General features: G+C 42.9%; 8 protein-coding genes across 8 annotated transcripts; 4 read left to right on the forward strand and 4 right to left on the reverse strand.

The window, feature by feature from the left end:
- Positions 1-887: 887 nt before the first annotated feature.
- HPODL_01457 (Protein ARV1) lies at positions 888-1934 on the forward strand (the record flags this gene model as incomplete). The annotated part of the gene is made up of 1 exon (XM_014077967.1): positions 888-1934. The coding sequence occupies one exon, from the start codon at positions 888-890 to the stop codon at positions 1932-1934; it is 1047 nt and encodes a 348-aa protein (XP_013933442.1).
- A 34-nt stretch (positions 1935-1968) lies between these two features.
- Positions 1969-4335, reverse strand: HPODL_01458 (uncharacterized protein; the record flags this gene model as incomplete). The annotated part of the gene is made up of 1 exon (XM_014077968.1): positions 1969-4335. One exon carries the CDS (start codon positions 4333-4335, stop codon positions 1969-1971), a length of 2367 nt encoding a protein of 788 aa, XP_013933443.1.
- A 373-nt stretch (positions 4336-4708) lies between these two features.
- HPODL_01459 (uncharacterized protein) lies at positions 4709-6997 on the forward strand (the record flags this gene model as incomplete). Its single annotated transcript, XM_014077969.1, has 1 exon — positions 4709-6997. One exon carries the CDS (start codon positions 4709-4711, stop codon positions 6995-6997), a length of 2289 nt encoding a protein of 762 aa, XP_013933444.1.
- A 55-nt stretch (positions 6998-7052) lies between these two features.
- Positions 7053-8528, reverse strand: HPODL_01460 (Transcriptional regulatory protein UME6; the record flags this gene model as incomplete). The annotated part of the gene is made up of 1 exon (XM_014077970.1): positions 7053-8528. One exon carries the CDS (start codon positions 8526-8528, stop codon positions 7053-7055), a length of 1476 nt encoding a protein of 491 aa, XP_013933445.1.
- A 368-nt stretch (positions 8529-8896) lies between these two features.
- HPODL_01461 (2-dehydropantoate 2-reductase (Ketopantoate reductase) (KPA reductase) (KPR)) lies at positions 8897-9967 on the reverse strand (the record flags this gene model as incomplete). Its single annotated transcript, XM_014077971.1, has 1 exon — positions 8897-9967. One exon carries the CDS (start codon positions 9965-9967, stop codon positions 8897-8899), a length of 1071 nt encoding a protein of 356 aa, XP_013933446.1.
- Positions 9968-10065: 98 nt separating this feature from the next.
- HPODL_01462 (uncharacterized protein) lies at positions 10066-11808 on the forward strand (the record flags this gene model as incomplete). Its single annotated transcript, XM_014077972.1, has 1 exon — positions 10066-11808. One exon carries the CDS (start codon positions 10066-10068, stop codon positions 11806-11808), a length of 1743 nt encoding a protein of 580 aa, XP_013933447.1.
- A 44-nt stretch (positions 11809-11852) lies between these two features.
- Positions 11853-13118, reverse strand: HPODL_01463 (uncharacterized protein; the record flags this gene model as incomplete). The annotated part of the gene is made up of 1 exon (XM_014077973.1): positions 11853-13118. One exon carries the CDS (start codon positions 13116-13118, stop codon positions 11853-11855), a length of 1266 nt encoding a protein of 421 aa, XP_013933448.1.
- Positions 13119-13138: 20 nt separating this feature from the next.
- On the forward strand, positions 13139-13864 carry HPODL_05296 (Dephospho-CoA kinase CAB5; the record flags this gene model as incomplete). The annotated part of the gene is made up of 1 exon (XM_014077974.1): positions 13139-13864. The coding sequence occupies one exon, from the start codon at positions 13139-13141 to the stop codon at positions 13862-13864; it is 726 nt and encodes a 241-aa protein (XP_013933449.1).
- Positions 13865-14077: the final 213 nt, after the last annotated feature.

Below are 14077 nucleotides of genomic sequence, written 5' to 3' on the forward strand. Positions count from 1 at the left end.
GACTGGCAGTGCTTGCGGATGCATTGGATTGGCCTCCAAATGGATTTGGTTTGGCACTTGCAAAAGCTCCCGTCGGCTGTCCAAAACCTGTTTTGCCAAAACCCGAGGAAACTCCTGAAGAGCTACCAAATGGATTAGATGCGTTGTTTGTGTTGGTTTGTGATCCAAAGGGGTTGGGTTTGGACCCAAAACCTGCACTTCCAAAAGAGGGAGTGTTGGATGATGCAAATGGGTTAGTGTTAGTTGTCGCTGCTGTGCCAAACGGATTGGATTGCGCTGCAGGTGCCCCAAAAAGATTTTTAGCGGAACCGAAAGAGGAACTCTGCTGATTGAAAGGCGATGCACCTCGATTTCCAAACGGTAAGGATGACGATGAAGATGGGGCAGGGTTCATATCGATAGAGAAATTGATGAAAGGCTTGACATCTGCTGGATTTTTCTCTGCTGCTAATTGCAAATATCTGGCAGCTTTTTGGGCATCTTTCCGCACAAATTCCAGGCATTTAATCATGTCTTGTTTTCGACTATTATATTCACGAACAGCAGTATCTGGGTTTTGATAATATTGAACCCGTAACTCCTCGTACGACATGTCTCGTCCGCTTATGATGTTTACGTTCGCGGGCGGGGGCAAACTGAAAGCAGTCAATATCGCACCATTGCGAACATCAGGCAGTATGGCATCGATATTCTTTCTTATGTCTTCTGTCTTGGCCTGTAAGGAGGAGGCAGATGTAAAGCTCTTCAAATCCTCATGTCCATTTTTGATGTGAAGATTGTGACATCGGTTTCCATAGCGGCAGTTGCCATTTTGGAAATACGGGCACACCTTTCTTTGAGACATGCAAATTAATAAATAATATTTAAAAAAAAAAGATCGTTTAGTTTTGAGCATGATTTGTGTGGAGTGCTCTACACCCATTCAGACTCTTTATGAGAAATATAAGGGAGACCATATTCGATTGACGATATGTGCCAACTGTCACAAGGTTGCAGACCGATATATCGAATTTGATAAGGTGCTGTTATTCATTGATCTCATGCTTTTGAAACCTCAGGCCTACAGACACACGATCTACAACCAATCGCTGAACTACGGAGCAGATATTGAAGATGGAAAAGGAGATTTGCAAAGCCAGAAACGAACTTTTTTCCAACGACATGGCCCATTCTTGCGCCTGTTGGTGCTTATGCTTCTATTCGAGGTCTATTTGACCTGGGCCTACGAGGAAAAGAATTATTTGGAAAACATATACAGAACGTCATTGATCAATCGGATTGTCTTGGAATTACCAAGAATCATGTCACAGTATTCGTTTTTTTTAACAAAGGCCGTTCTCGATACCGTTGTTCTGCATTTGTCGCTTCAATTCTTCATCTACAAAGTCCTTGAATTTGGATACCCAATTACAGTCGAATTTGAAAATCATGCGTCTCTGTCGTCTTCCAAAGCTTTGTCTCCGAATGAATTGCCTCGATTAACAAGGTCTGCATCCTCCTCTTCGTCTACATCATCAAGCCCCACGAATATTCAAAGAGTCCACTTTTCCAGAGATTATTTCATTAGCATCATTTCCTCAACCATTCTTCTTTCCAACCTTATCAAGCTCTTCCCGATTGTGATGCTTATCTGGCCATACGATATATTTATCCTCAATATCACAGCGAACATGGTACAAATCATACATCTTGTCATCCTTATTGAAGCCATCCACATCGTATTACTACAAAATCAGAACAACCACTATTGGAAAATCTCCTTGATCGTCTTTACGAGCCATGTCATCAAGCTTGTTGTCACCAGACTTTTGATTATGTCAGTCTTCCGCCTCATGTACCACCTATCATTTAAAACACTTATACTGGATGAAATGCATCAACTCCAATTGAAGCTGGAGTTGGTGACTGAATTGTTCAAATATCTCGGTCTTTGAATATCGCTCTTCATATATTCGCGCTCTATAGATTCTAAAACTCTTCGAAGGTGAACCGTTTCCGCACTGTGCCGTCCTTAGTAGCCATCACAACCTGCTCGGCATCGACTGCCAGCCATGGGCCATCTAAACTTTGCACCAGGTACGGATACTCATAAGTCTGATTATACTCTCTGCGCTCGTCGATGGTGCTAGATCTCAAGGACGAGAAACTCACTCCGTTTGTCAAAGCGTGAGTCACTCGCAAGCCCGCCGAGCTTTGCGGATCTGTATCGACCTGCGTATCCTTGTTGATAGCACGCAGGGCAATGAAAAAGCTCAGCGGCAGATAGTTGCGTTCGAAATTCCACAAGTAAAATATCGTCAGGAAGGGTAAGGGGATGAGGAACATTGCCAAAAGATAAGCATTGTTCAGGGCCAAAGAGCCTGCCACTGTCAATTGGAAGAGAAGCAGCCCTAAAACAATGCGACGGAAAATAATTGGCATCACTTGACCTGTCGAGTGCTGCGGATGGATGCATGCGTAGATAAGCAGGTACTTGTACACGAAATAACCAATGATGAAGTATGCAAGCCCCGATGACAAAATTTTGGTAGACATCACGCTATAGAGCAACGTGATAATCAAGATGAGAATGGGATGCGGCAGATGCAAACCGAAATTGAATACAGGCGGCCTGTAAAGTTCTTTGAAATCCCTCGGTGTCTTGCAGTTCGCCCGAATAAACATGAAACGCAACACATGGCCTGTAATCAGCAATTTAAAAGGCATAAGAGCCAATCCTTGAAGCAAAATGGTATCGACATAAAAAGACGACAATCCTCTCAAGGAGGTCGCTAACTGCAGAGCGAGTTTCTTGGAATCGCTCAAATAACCCCAGTAATTCGAAGCGGTACCGGCCATTGTGAAAACCAGGAACAAGTTGACAAACACATAGAAAAAGTTCTTGGACACCACCGACAACTCCTCCTCTCCGTGGGAGACGAATCCCTGTCTGGACGACAGCCAAACGTATAGGTATGGGATCACAAAATTTAACAAGGTGAACAGATACACAGGAAGTAGTTCAGTAACAAACTTCTGTGCCCATTCGTGTTTTTCAAGAAGCTCTCCTAAATCTGGCCAAAACTTACTGATGGTCTTCAAATTGAGCAAAGTAGCCAGATAACCGACAGGGAAAATAAAGGCAACTCCCAGGATTCCAGTCAATATGGTGATGTAGTAGATTTTCAGGACTCTGTCTTTACGTGGCAGAGTCACGTTCTCCCAAATGATATCTTTGGGAGCAGGAGCCGTGCGGGTGATTAAGAAACTGACTCGAGGATCTAAAACTGCCTGTGCCACCATCTGTGCCGTTGCAACCGAATCCATCGTAATGAATGCTGTAGGAGTAGCAGGATAATGTCTCTGACGAGCCACAATAATCTCTTCATCAATCACGTTCAATTGCTGCGTATAGTAATCGATCGCATCCACCGATTTACCCCAAATTCCCAAAAAGCCCAGCTTTATTTGAGGTCTCTTCTTATACACTGCAGACCCAAAAGTCGTTCCGAAAGGATTGATGTCGGTTGGGGAACCTTGGTACTCGACAACAGAATTGGAGCCATACTCGTAATCTGATGTATCTGCATCGGATGCTGTACCGGCATGCGTGCTATCCGAGCCTTCTTCTTCATCCCTGTATCTCGGGTATTCAGGTGTTAACGGATATGAGCTTTCAACAAACGGCCGAATGTTAAAAGTCGGGTTTTTTGTAGTGCCGATGTACCTTGCCCAATAGATCTCCAATTTACGAATGATGCGATTCCTCTGTTTGAACAGCAAATCCAGCTTCTTCCATTCCCTGCAGATGACTATCTTGGCAACTTTACCAATGCCCAAGGACTCAATGCTTTCCCGTAGCGCGCGCTCATTTCGAAGTTCGGGGGGAATTCCACTCAGTCGGATGGTCCTATCCGTAATAGAATTTTGGTTACCAAGAATATTTTGCCGATACTGAATAACTTTGCGCGTCTGCTGCATGAGGAAATACTCTGTGATGAAAGTAAAGATATAGGTAAAAATGACGTAGAGCCACAAATATGTGTGATAGTCTGTTGCGTCGGAGGGATCCTTTGGGTCCGAACTATCGTCACCGTCACCTTGATCGTAGTCTCCAGTGAAGTAGTAGCGAATTGGTGAGATAATAAGAACCGAAAAAAGCCAGCACACAGACAGTAGTTTTATGCTCATCTTGAAGAACCCAAGAAACACAAAAGCATCAAGTCCAGCGTATTCTAAAATGTCGGCTTCCGTTATACGCCAGACAGTACCCAACCAGCCAAATAGTGACTTAGTGGAAAGCACCGGAGGCATGAATTTGCGATTTGACACGCCTAAGTAGTTCATTCGTGCCATGTAAATATTGGGGAACCGGCATCTCAAGACACAAAATGCCGAAAATATCAAAAACCCAGCTACTGCGGATATGAGCAGCTGCGTTGTGACCAGCCTGGTTGGTTTTGGGGCATCTCTCAAATTTTTTTTCAATTTGCAAATAATCATCAATCATAGAACTAGTCGCCTGGTATATGAGAGATTTTATTACTGTGGATTTCTTAACGAATATTTTTTTATCTCAAGATAGTGTCAGGAATTTACAAGTGATTTGATCCACAAGCGCGTAAATTACTGTTCGAGAAGAGCATAGAATTTGAGTTAACATTTGTCTAAGAGTAAGATCTGCGTCTCACAGTCATTCAATGAGCCCCGTTTTGGCCCTATTTCACTGATGACGAATTCCGAATTCAATAACCCTTCCAAGTTGGAGGAGCCCATAGAGCAGATATTATCTCAGAACAAGCAGAAGATACTGGAGATTCTAGGCAATAAGTACTCTAGCGATGAGTCCCTTTTGCTCGGTACCGTTAGTTTCGCTCAGTCAAAGCTACTGACCTACATCCTCGATAACCTGAGCGTCCCCACCGCTTCTCGGGTTATGTTGGGGAAAGTCGTCGACAGAGCATGGGTCGACCTTCATCACCCTACGATCAAGATATTTCAGTCTCAGTTTCGGTACTTGTCAAAAAAGAAGTCGTCGTCTAAAAAGCAAAGGCCTTTTACCAGTGTGGAAATCCGGAAGACCTTCGAGCATTTTGTGCGCTTTATTTCCAAGTGCTATGATTTTTATATCAGTTTGGTGAAGGAGATTCTCATATCGCATGACATTGTACTCTTTGTTCCAGTCAAGAAACTTACGACGACGCTGAAAATAGACATCACTATCAAAGAGCCGAGGAAATCCCCATCCCAACGCACGATTGAGTCGTTGGTCTACGTGATTAGCAAATGCGTTCTCTACATTGGAGACCTCTCTAGATATCGCGCGTTGGTTGCAAAGACGTATTTGCCGACAGCTTCAATCTCCAAAGAAGATAACAACAATTATAGCAAATCTATTGAGCTTTATAAATTGGCTCTCCTGATCTTGCCTTCTTTGGGAGATCCTTACAACCACATTGCTATCATCGATAACCTCAAAGAAGATAGCTTCAATGTGGTCTACAACTTTATCCGGTCGTCCCTCAGCAGCGAACCATTGCCTATCGGCCTCGGTAACCTTATTAATTATGTGTCGAAAAAACCTAATCCGATGTTGAGAGTTTTCGAAGCGCATAATTCAACGCCTAAATCCGATCTTACCAAAAATGTGAAATATGAGCTGTTAAGGTATCAGTTCCTTGTTCTATTTGATTACTATCTGCTGCCAGGCCAGTGGAAGGAGTCGGAGGGCTATTTGGTTCATCATCACTCGATCCAGAACATTGAGACGGACTTTTTCAAATTTATGAAACAACTGGATTATCGGAAACAGGTTTTCAATGATCTATATTTCAAACAGCTTGTGATCTTGATTGGAGGATTTGAGCTGCTGGTAGATAACAACATGGTCCATCCCGAGCTAGACCATAGCACCGCTATCATCGGAGAATACTTGAAATTCACATTCAGATTCTTGGACAACATGATGCAGATCTCGCTAGATAACTGGAATGGAAATTCAGAGCAGCCTGATCTCACTCATCTGTTGCTGCCCCTTGTTAGACTGATGCTTTGTTGGTTCAAGGAGAGAGAACTTCCAAGAAGCTATTTGATTCAAACTCCGAAATACGCTTTAAAGTTGGCACAAATCGTCAACAACGCTGTTGAATATTTCCGCATTTACCCGGAGGCAAGTTCCCAAGTGGACGCCAATACGAGATTCAAGGACTACAAGCCTGAAAGAAAAAGGCTTTTTAAAGAGGACGTTACTTTGAAAGAATTCAGACCAATTAATTATGCATTGGATGATTTCAACGATAGCAAGTTCCAAGAGAAGTCTGAGACTTCGGTGCTTGCTTTGATCGGAGAGCTCCCCGACGAAAGCCATAAATCCATGAAACTTTGTGACTATGTCCTTAGAATGATTTCCGTTGCACACATGGGAATACGTATTCTAAGTGAGAACAAGGTCGATTTGCAATTCGATCATACTACTCAATTATTCTTGCTTCCAGACAGCAAGGTGAAGCCATTTTCGAAGAAACGCACCAAGCCTCTAGAAGACGGTAGACTGAATTACGAGGAAAGTGAGCATCAATTTGTTTCCATGGTCGACTCAATTGTAAGCGATCCCGAGGAAGATTTGACTAATCAGCCTGCCAGCGCCGCAAACTCCCCAGAGCTGACTAAAGCGCCGGCAAAGACCGCACCTGCTACGAGTCCTCCGATATTTCCTAACATCTGGTCGAACCAGCCGTTGATGGCCAATCTGCAACCACAGCAAGCAAATATGGGCTTTTACTACCCTATGGATATACCTCAATCTCAGTTCTTTAAGCCTGCAGTTGACCCTCTCCCGGCCCACACCAACGGCAATGCATTTAATCTTCCCCCCCAGTTACCTCTGGCTGATTCATTTAATGCAATGAACTATAATCCGTTTTTTTTCCAACAACCGTTGAATATGGAAACAATGAATCAAGAAGCGGGACAAACAGAGAAACCTTATAACGCGTATCACCAATATGGAAAACCCTAATATATACACATTTATAACTAATAGACTTTTTATATTGAAAGAGTCGGTTGCAAATTTAACTAGGTGGTTTTAGCGGATCGCTGGGAGAGCCTGCAGACAAGCGTTGTTCGCGTTCGTACCTTTGTTTCGAACCACGTTTTTTCTTGGCTAGCGTTATAATTTTAATCTCTTCCATCTTACCTTTTGCAGCATTTGCATTCCGCATGAAAGCAGGCCGCTCAGAGGAGTAACCATCACATTCAAGACCTAACCTCACGCACTCAGAACAAACTGGTCTCTGCTCAGGGCATCGTTTTCTTCTTAGTCGGCAAGTCCAACAACCGTTCTTAGATCGAGGCGCACGATTCCTTATTCTCTTCATCCGATCTTGCATATCCTCTGGCCCGCCAGAGGCATGTGGTTTGTGCGAGTCAATGTCGGCAAGATCAAAATCGTCGTGCCCAAGAAAGTCATCATCATTCCCAAATTGAAAGTGAACAGCAGGATCTATGTCGGATAGCGTAGTCTTTCTTTTTTTGGGAAATCTAACTTTCAGTTTCTTCTTCTTATTTTTGTCGTCTTTTGCGGCGGCTTCCTTACGTTTTTTGTTGGTGGATCCTGGCTTTCTTCCTCTTTTCTTCTTCACAGGTTGTTCCCCTAAAAGTAGTGGACCAAAAGTTTCTTTGATCGTGTTCGACACTGTCGGAAAAGTAGCTGTTTTGACCTTTTTGTCTTGTCTGTAATCCATGCTAAAATCAAAATCTTTCTCTTCGTACTTCAGGTCTGCTGGTATATTGAAAGTCGGTATTTTGAAACTCTCTGACACAGGTCTTGAGGAGGGAAGGGAACTGATCGCTTCCACACCAAATCTGTTTTTTGATTTTTCTTTCGAGTAAGATGAATCACTTGGTACCCTGTTAGCTTCTCGTGAACCAGGCAACGAGGATTGAATGTAAAAATGGGAATCATTCATATTGCCAAATGCATGTCCATCCGAAAGCATGTTTTCTGTAGTATCGCCGTTCGGGGTATCCCTCCCAAGCCAAGCGTTGGACAATTCAACATCATCATACAAGGAGCGTGGGAACATCATTCTGGAAGCCGATTGAGGTGGATCCGATCTAGAATACACCTTGAGGGGTGACTGCTTGAATACATCACTATAACCGCTCGGTGTAAGCATTGAGATTGCAGGAATTAGCCTTGGTGTGCTATTTGAACTTTTGTATAGCAATCGTGTTGGTGATATCACTTCTTTGGGCGAATTTGTAGTATACATATCGAGAAATTTGGGATCAAATGCAGAATTGAGATTCGGTTGGAAGTTCCCTGACGAATTAGTTTGACGTGAGTCTGGACGAAAAGCGTTGCCATCATTGAGCGGAATTATAACTGACTGGCCTTTTGCGTCATTGGCATGGACGTTGATGTTATTCAGGTCCAGAGACATAAGCGGAGTCTTGACCATATGAGCAGCCAGATCAATCGAGACATCTCCCGTACCTGGACGGTCAATGCTCTCGGTATCCATGACAGTTTCAAAAAAGCTCATTGGAACTATAATTTTGGGCCACAAAACTAGTTGACGTTTTGCATAGAAACAAAAAAGGGATATTTTTTTTTGGCTTTGTGAAACAAAAAAAAAGCTATCCTTTTGAATCTTTCTGATGCTAGTTCGAATCCAGGCTACTTCTATGCCCAAAGCTATCCTTTCTATTTTATGCTTCGAAGGGCTTCAAAGATTTATCTCGTGGTGGGTTAAGTTTCGTTCACTAATTGAGTATCTGATAAAACAAACAAAGACTGTAAATCTTTAAAATTATCTTAGCGCTCAGATATTTTATCTTTTTTCTTACTGCGATGGGCAAGTCGTGTAATTGTTCAGAAGGATTCGCGACATGTATAGTGTTATATTGAGATTTATTTGACAAATGGTAGCTCACTTTCTCGGTGTTCCAGTTCGCGCTTGGATACGAGCAGATTATTCAACATGCTATTGACGGGGGTTGCTTGGCGCTGTTGCTTAGCTGAGTTGACAATATAGCTGGTTGCATAACCAGGAATTGACTGCTGGTGATTGAAGCCGTGCTGTTCAACCAGCTCCTTGATGAGCACCATTAACCGTTCCTTTTTGAGCAGCCGCGTCATTGACGGGTCGTATCGATGCAATACACGATAATGGCTTGTGGATTGTAAAACTTGTATGCATTCATCGACAATGTCGGAAACGATACGCTCAACCGACTCTGTGTAGCCCAGCGAGCCTAGATCAAAATTCAGGAGCCGGCCCAATGCATTTAGACAACAATCTGCGACTGTTGTTTCAACCTGTACCTGGTAAACGTCCTTTAAAGGGCAATACGTTGCTTGGAGTATGCGATTATCCAATAACCCTTTCACTACAGAAGGGACAACTGTGTCGGCAGGAAAGAAGGTAGACTGTGAGCTGGCAAAGCTTTCAAAACTTTGCTTGGATGGATATGCGGAGATCAGTAATTTTCCTGCTTTTATATGATTCACATCAAAATTTGACGAGCTGGACAAAACGTGCGTGGTGACAGCTTGAAACACGTTTGGCCTGGTATCAGAGCTACGAGGCCACAAATGATCCAAAGCTGCCTGTATTGCTCCCAATGGTGGATTCACAAATAATAAATTCGTATCCTTAGAGATCCTGCTGGCGTACGGAAGAATCTGTTCTTCTAGTTTTAGCGTGTTCATGCATACTATCAAATCGTCAATATTCAAACCAGTTGTGTCGGGAAGATTTTCAAATGCCTTGAATTGAAGTTCTTTGGCTACAGGATTACCTGGAGTCATTTTGTTAATATACTTTATTGTAGATCCTGCCTCGGTAAATCGCCTGAACAGCCGTGAATTGTTGAAAAGCAGCTGAACATTAAATGCCTGCGGATTCAACGTTTGCTTTGCTTGGGCTGCTAAGAACTTAAAATTCAAGTCCGAGCCTAACAAAAACGCGTTTCTTGTCATGCTAAAATAATTACGTACTTGTGGTATTTTGTAAGTCGATCGACCCTGTAAGAAAAATTTTCGCTCCCTAAAAATTTTATCTAAAGAAGGATATTTCTATGTTTGTTCTTCTTAAACCGTTTGCTGCCGTGAGGGCAACTCTAGGCAGTCCTGCCGTTAGAAGGGCTGCTGCCTTCTATAGCACCGAAGGTCTGAACCTTCAGGTTGACCAAACTGCCCTTCACTTGAAAATTCAGGATGTTTTCACAAAGGTCGCAAGTGAAACCCTCACCGAAGTTCAAGGAAGAGTGATCCCTGAGATGCTTACTACCAGTAATGGCGTGTTAGTGAGAGCAAAAACTGGTACTGGTAAGACTTATGCGTTTGGTCTCCCTGTGATCAACGAGTGGTTGAGTGACAAAAATTTTGGAAAGCAGGAGAGTGTTCACACTGTGGTGATCAACCCAACTAGAGACCTTGCTTTCCAGACCCAGAGGGCTCTGGATAAGGTGTGGAAGGATGCAGCCCCTAGAAATAACCGCAGAGGCATCGATTTGTGCGTTGGGCAGATGAAATATGATCAGATTAGAAGGGGAGTTAATGGAAGATTCAAATCTGCGGCTTTAGTGGCAACACCAGGAAGATTGCTTGACATGTTGGAGTCTGATCAATCTTTTGCAAAATCGTTCAAAGATTTGAGACATTTTGTTATTGATGAGGCCGACGTTCTTTGCGCTCATGATTTTAAGGAAGCTCTCTTGGCTATCGTTAGCCGGATTAAAGAGAATCATCAAGATCCTAGCTTGCTGAAAGTGACCATGTTTTCTGCCACCATGGATTCGAACACCAAAGAACTTGCTCGCAAACTGATGGGCGAGGATTACAAATATATTGATGTGAGTTCTGGCCCAGAAGTGACGGACAGTGTTAACCAGTCACTTGTGACAACAAACAGCCTTTTTGAAAGCTTTGCTGTTGCCTTGAAATTGGTGATTGAAAAGTTAGATGCCACCAACGGTAAGGTGATTGTGTTCATGCCAAACATCAAGACCACAGATTTCTTCTATTGTTTGGCTAAAGAGGTCATCGACGAATACTATGGTAGAAAAGCTGAGGTTTACACCCTGCATGGAGATTTGAGTCAGGGTGCTCGCAACAGAAACCAGGTCAGATTCAGAAGTGCCAGAAAGGGAGTTTTGGTTTCGTCTAACGTCGGTGCTAGAGGTATGGATTTCCCTGGTGTCAACAGTGTGATTCAGCTGGGAGTGCAATATGAAACAGCTTCGCATACTCACAGGGTGGGTAGAACAGGAAGAGCTGGAACCACAGGAGAGTCTATCTCCATATTGACTGAGCATGAAATGTTTTATGCTGAAAGATTAAAGAAAGAAGGTCACGAGTTTGAGATTTTAGAAAAACCTGAGATTACTCCCGAGTTTGAAAAGCAAATGACAAGCGTTTTGAGAGACATCCCATCTGATATCAACCAGATGGTCACGTCGCTTTTGGGATCTTATGGCTCTGTGCCTCGGATAGAGAAAGATGGTGATCCAAAAAGTCTTGCTCTTGATTGTGGTGATCTTTATCAAAAATTTATGGGAGAAGGTAATCTGCCCTCTGTCAAGGCAGTCGATCTTGATAGATTTAGAGTTTCATCTCGTGATGCCGAAGGTGTGTTCAACGTGAGAGGCAATTTGAGAAAGGGATTTAATTCTGGAGGATACAACAATAGGGGACATAGGAATTTTGGAGACAGAACTGAGGGATCATACAAACCAAGAAGATCTGGTAATGGGTACGGAGGTAACTTCGAAAGAAAGAATTTCGGAAATCGCCGCTGGGACAGGAACAATAAGTTTTAGAAAAGAGTTGCATGCGCTTCGAACTTGCTGTAAATTTTAGATCTTTAATGCTGTATATAGGCGTCGCAAATTATATTGATATTATGATGCGCTTGAACAATTAACGATGACCTGTAGGATTTGGGATATCGGCGCACCTTTTCTTGTTTGTCTTTGGACGCAGCCAGAATTTTATTCAGGATCTTTTGAACTAGTAAGTGGCTGTTCTTTTTATATGGAGCACCCTCGCTCATGCCATTAATGATCGGAAGTATTTTGCTGAGATCTTTTTCCTGTAGCGTTGCGAGAGCAATTTCAGTTCGGAACGACATTTCATCTGACGTTAGCGTGTACTCACCGTAGTAGTTGTGTTTCTTGAGGAATTCCGATTGTTCACCTTTGAGCAATTTCAGAATGTAAGGTGTTATGTCTAGGCTGTTCCATGGATTACAACGAGCGGGTAGCATAAATCCATATTCGCAGAGAAGAAACTCGTCACTGTGCGCTCCATAGCTGAAAAATATTTGGTCTCCATCGCTATATGGATAGGACCCAGACGTCACTTGAAATCCTTTTGTAGAAGAGATATTAATGGAGCAATGATCATCAGGTGCGTGGTTAATGAAGTCAACGAAAGGAACCAGTGTAAAATTATCCTCCAGCTGTTTGTCCAATATTTCTGGTAGTTCCATATATAGGCATCTTGAATTGCAGCAAACCCAAGCCCATAGAAAATCATCCTGGGAAACAAGACTTGTACAGTCCAAGCCAACATCAGAAAGAAACTCCTGAACAGTTCTGTAGTCGCTAAGGAATTTTTCCTGTTGGGCTTTAGAGTGCTCTTTTATAGAATTTGGTAGCAAATCGAATATTGGATCATTTTGAAGAGCCCAAATCATAGGCATCCCATCAAGCTCTGATATTGATGGGAGCACGTCGATGAAGGGTTTCCAATAAGATTCTGGTTTTTGTTTTTCCAGAACGAGGTAGAGTGAAACAAGCTGAAAGGACGATAACTGCAGCAGTTTCGATAATTCGAAATTGGCATAAATTGGATCAATCTGCCCATCAGGAATATAGATGTAGTTCTTACAGTTGATGGGAAAAACCCAGTTTGTGCTTTTCTCAAGATGCTTGAGTACTGTAACATAGTTCAATAAATAAGAGTGCGGTATAGTTATCAGTGGCTCGTTTTTGACTATCTTGCTGTTCGCTACGAGCGACCGACCGGTCACATCGTCTTTATTTATATGGATTTTTGAGGACACGACGGCTGCAGGACGCTGTGAGTCGCCCTCAAGCCAGTGGACCAGTTTCTTTAATGGATCCATGAAAAATAAAAAAAATAATTATGCTTGTTCTAGGACTAACTGGAGGTATAGCTAGCGGAAAATCCACTGTGTCCAAACGCTTGCAAGAAGAGCATCACATAACTGTCATCGATGCCGACAAGATTGCTCGCCAAATAGTGGAGCCTGGACGGCCTGCGTATAAGAAAATAGTGCGATATTTTGGTGATAAGATTACTGACTTAATCTTGCCAGATGGTACCTTGAACAGATCTGCTCTTGGAGCATATGTGTTTCAAAACAAAGGCGAATTGCAGGTTTTAAACAAGATCACACATGGACAAGTGCGCAAAGAAATGCTTTGGCTGATGCTGTGCAGCTGGCTTAAATTGGAGTCAATCGTGGTTCTTGACGTGCCGCTGCTTTTCGAAGCAGGTATGGATATTATTTGTGGCACGATAATAAGTGTGGTCTGCGAGCCGAAGATACAATTGGAACGGCTGATGGAGCGTAATCCGGAACTCAGCCGTGCGGAGTGTGAAAAACGAATCGCGAGCCAGATGTCGAACGATGACAAGATCAAGCGATCTGATTACGTACTAGACAATAACAATAGTGTTGAGGAGCTCAACGAGAAGATTGATAGCGTGATACGCAAAGTGCAGCCTTCTTTATGGGTGACCCTGTTAGAGTATATTCCATTTATTGGGGCGTTGTTTGCAATTAAAAGTGTTGCACGAAGATGGTGGACACACTACGAGATCCGTCGACAATCAAAAACTGACTGATTAGAAGCATCAGCCAGTGTACAGGGCGAGAGCTAATTTGTCCCAAAAAAGAAAATTGACAGCTGTCGACAGAAAATTTTTTGTCGACGCCTGTCGACTTGATTCTCTGTTGGGCAGCATCCCAACAAATCGACGGGGCGGTTTATTAGTGGCTTGATCTCATTTTTTTTTTATTAATATAAGTATATATTCACTAGTACAGGCAATTCTTCT

Source organism: Ogataea parapolymorpha, chromosome VI, assembly GCF_000187245.1.
Source record: "Ogataea parapolymorpha DL-1 chromosome VI, whole genome shotgun sequence".
NCBI classification, from domain to species: domain Eukaryota; kingdom Fungi; phylum Ascomycota; class Pichiomycetes; order Pichiales; family Pichiaceae; genus Ogataea; species Ogataea parapolymorpha.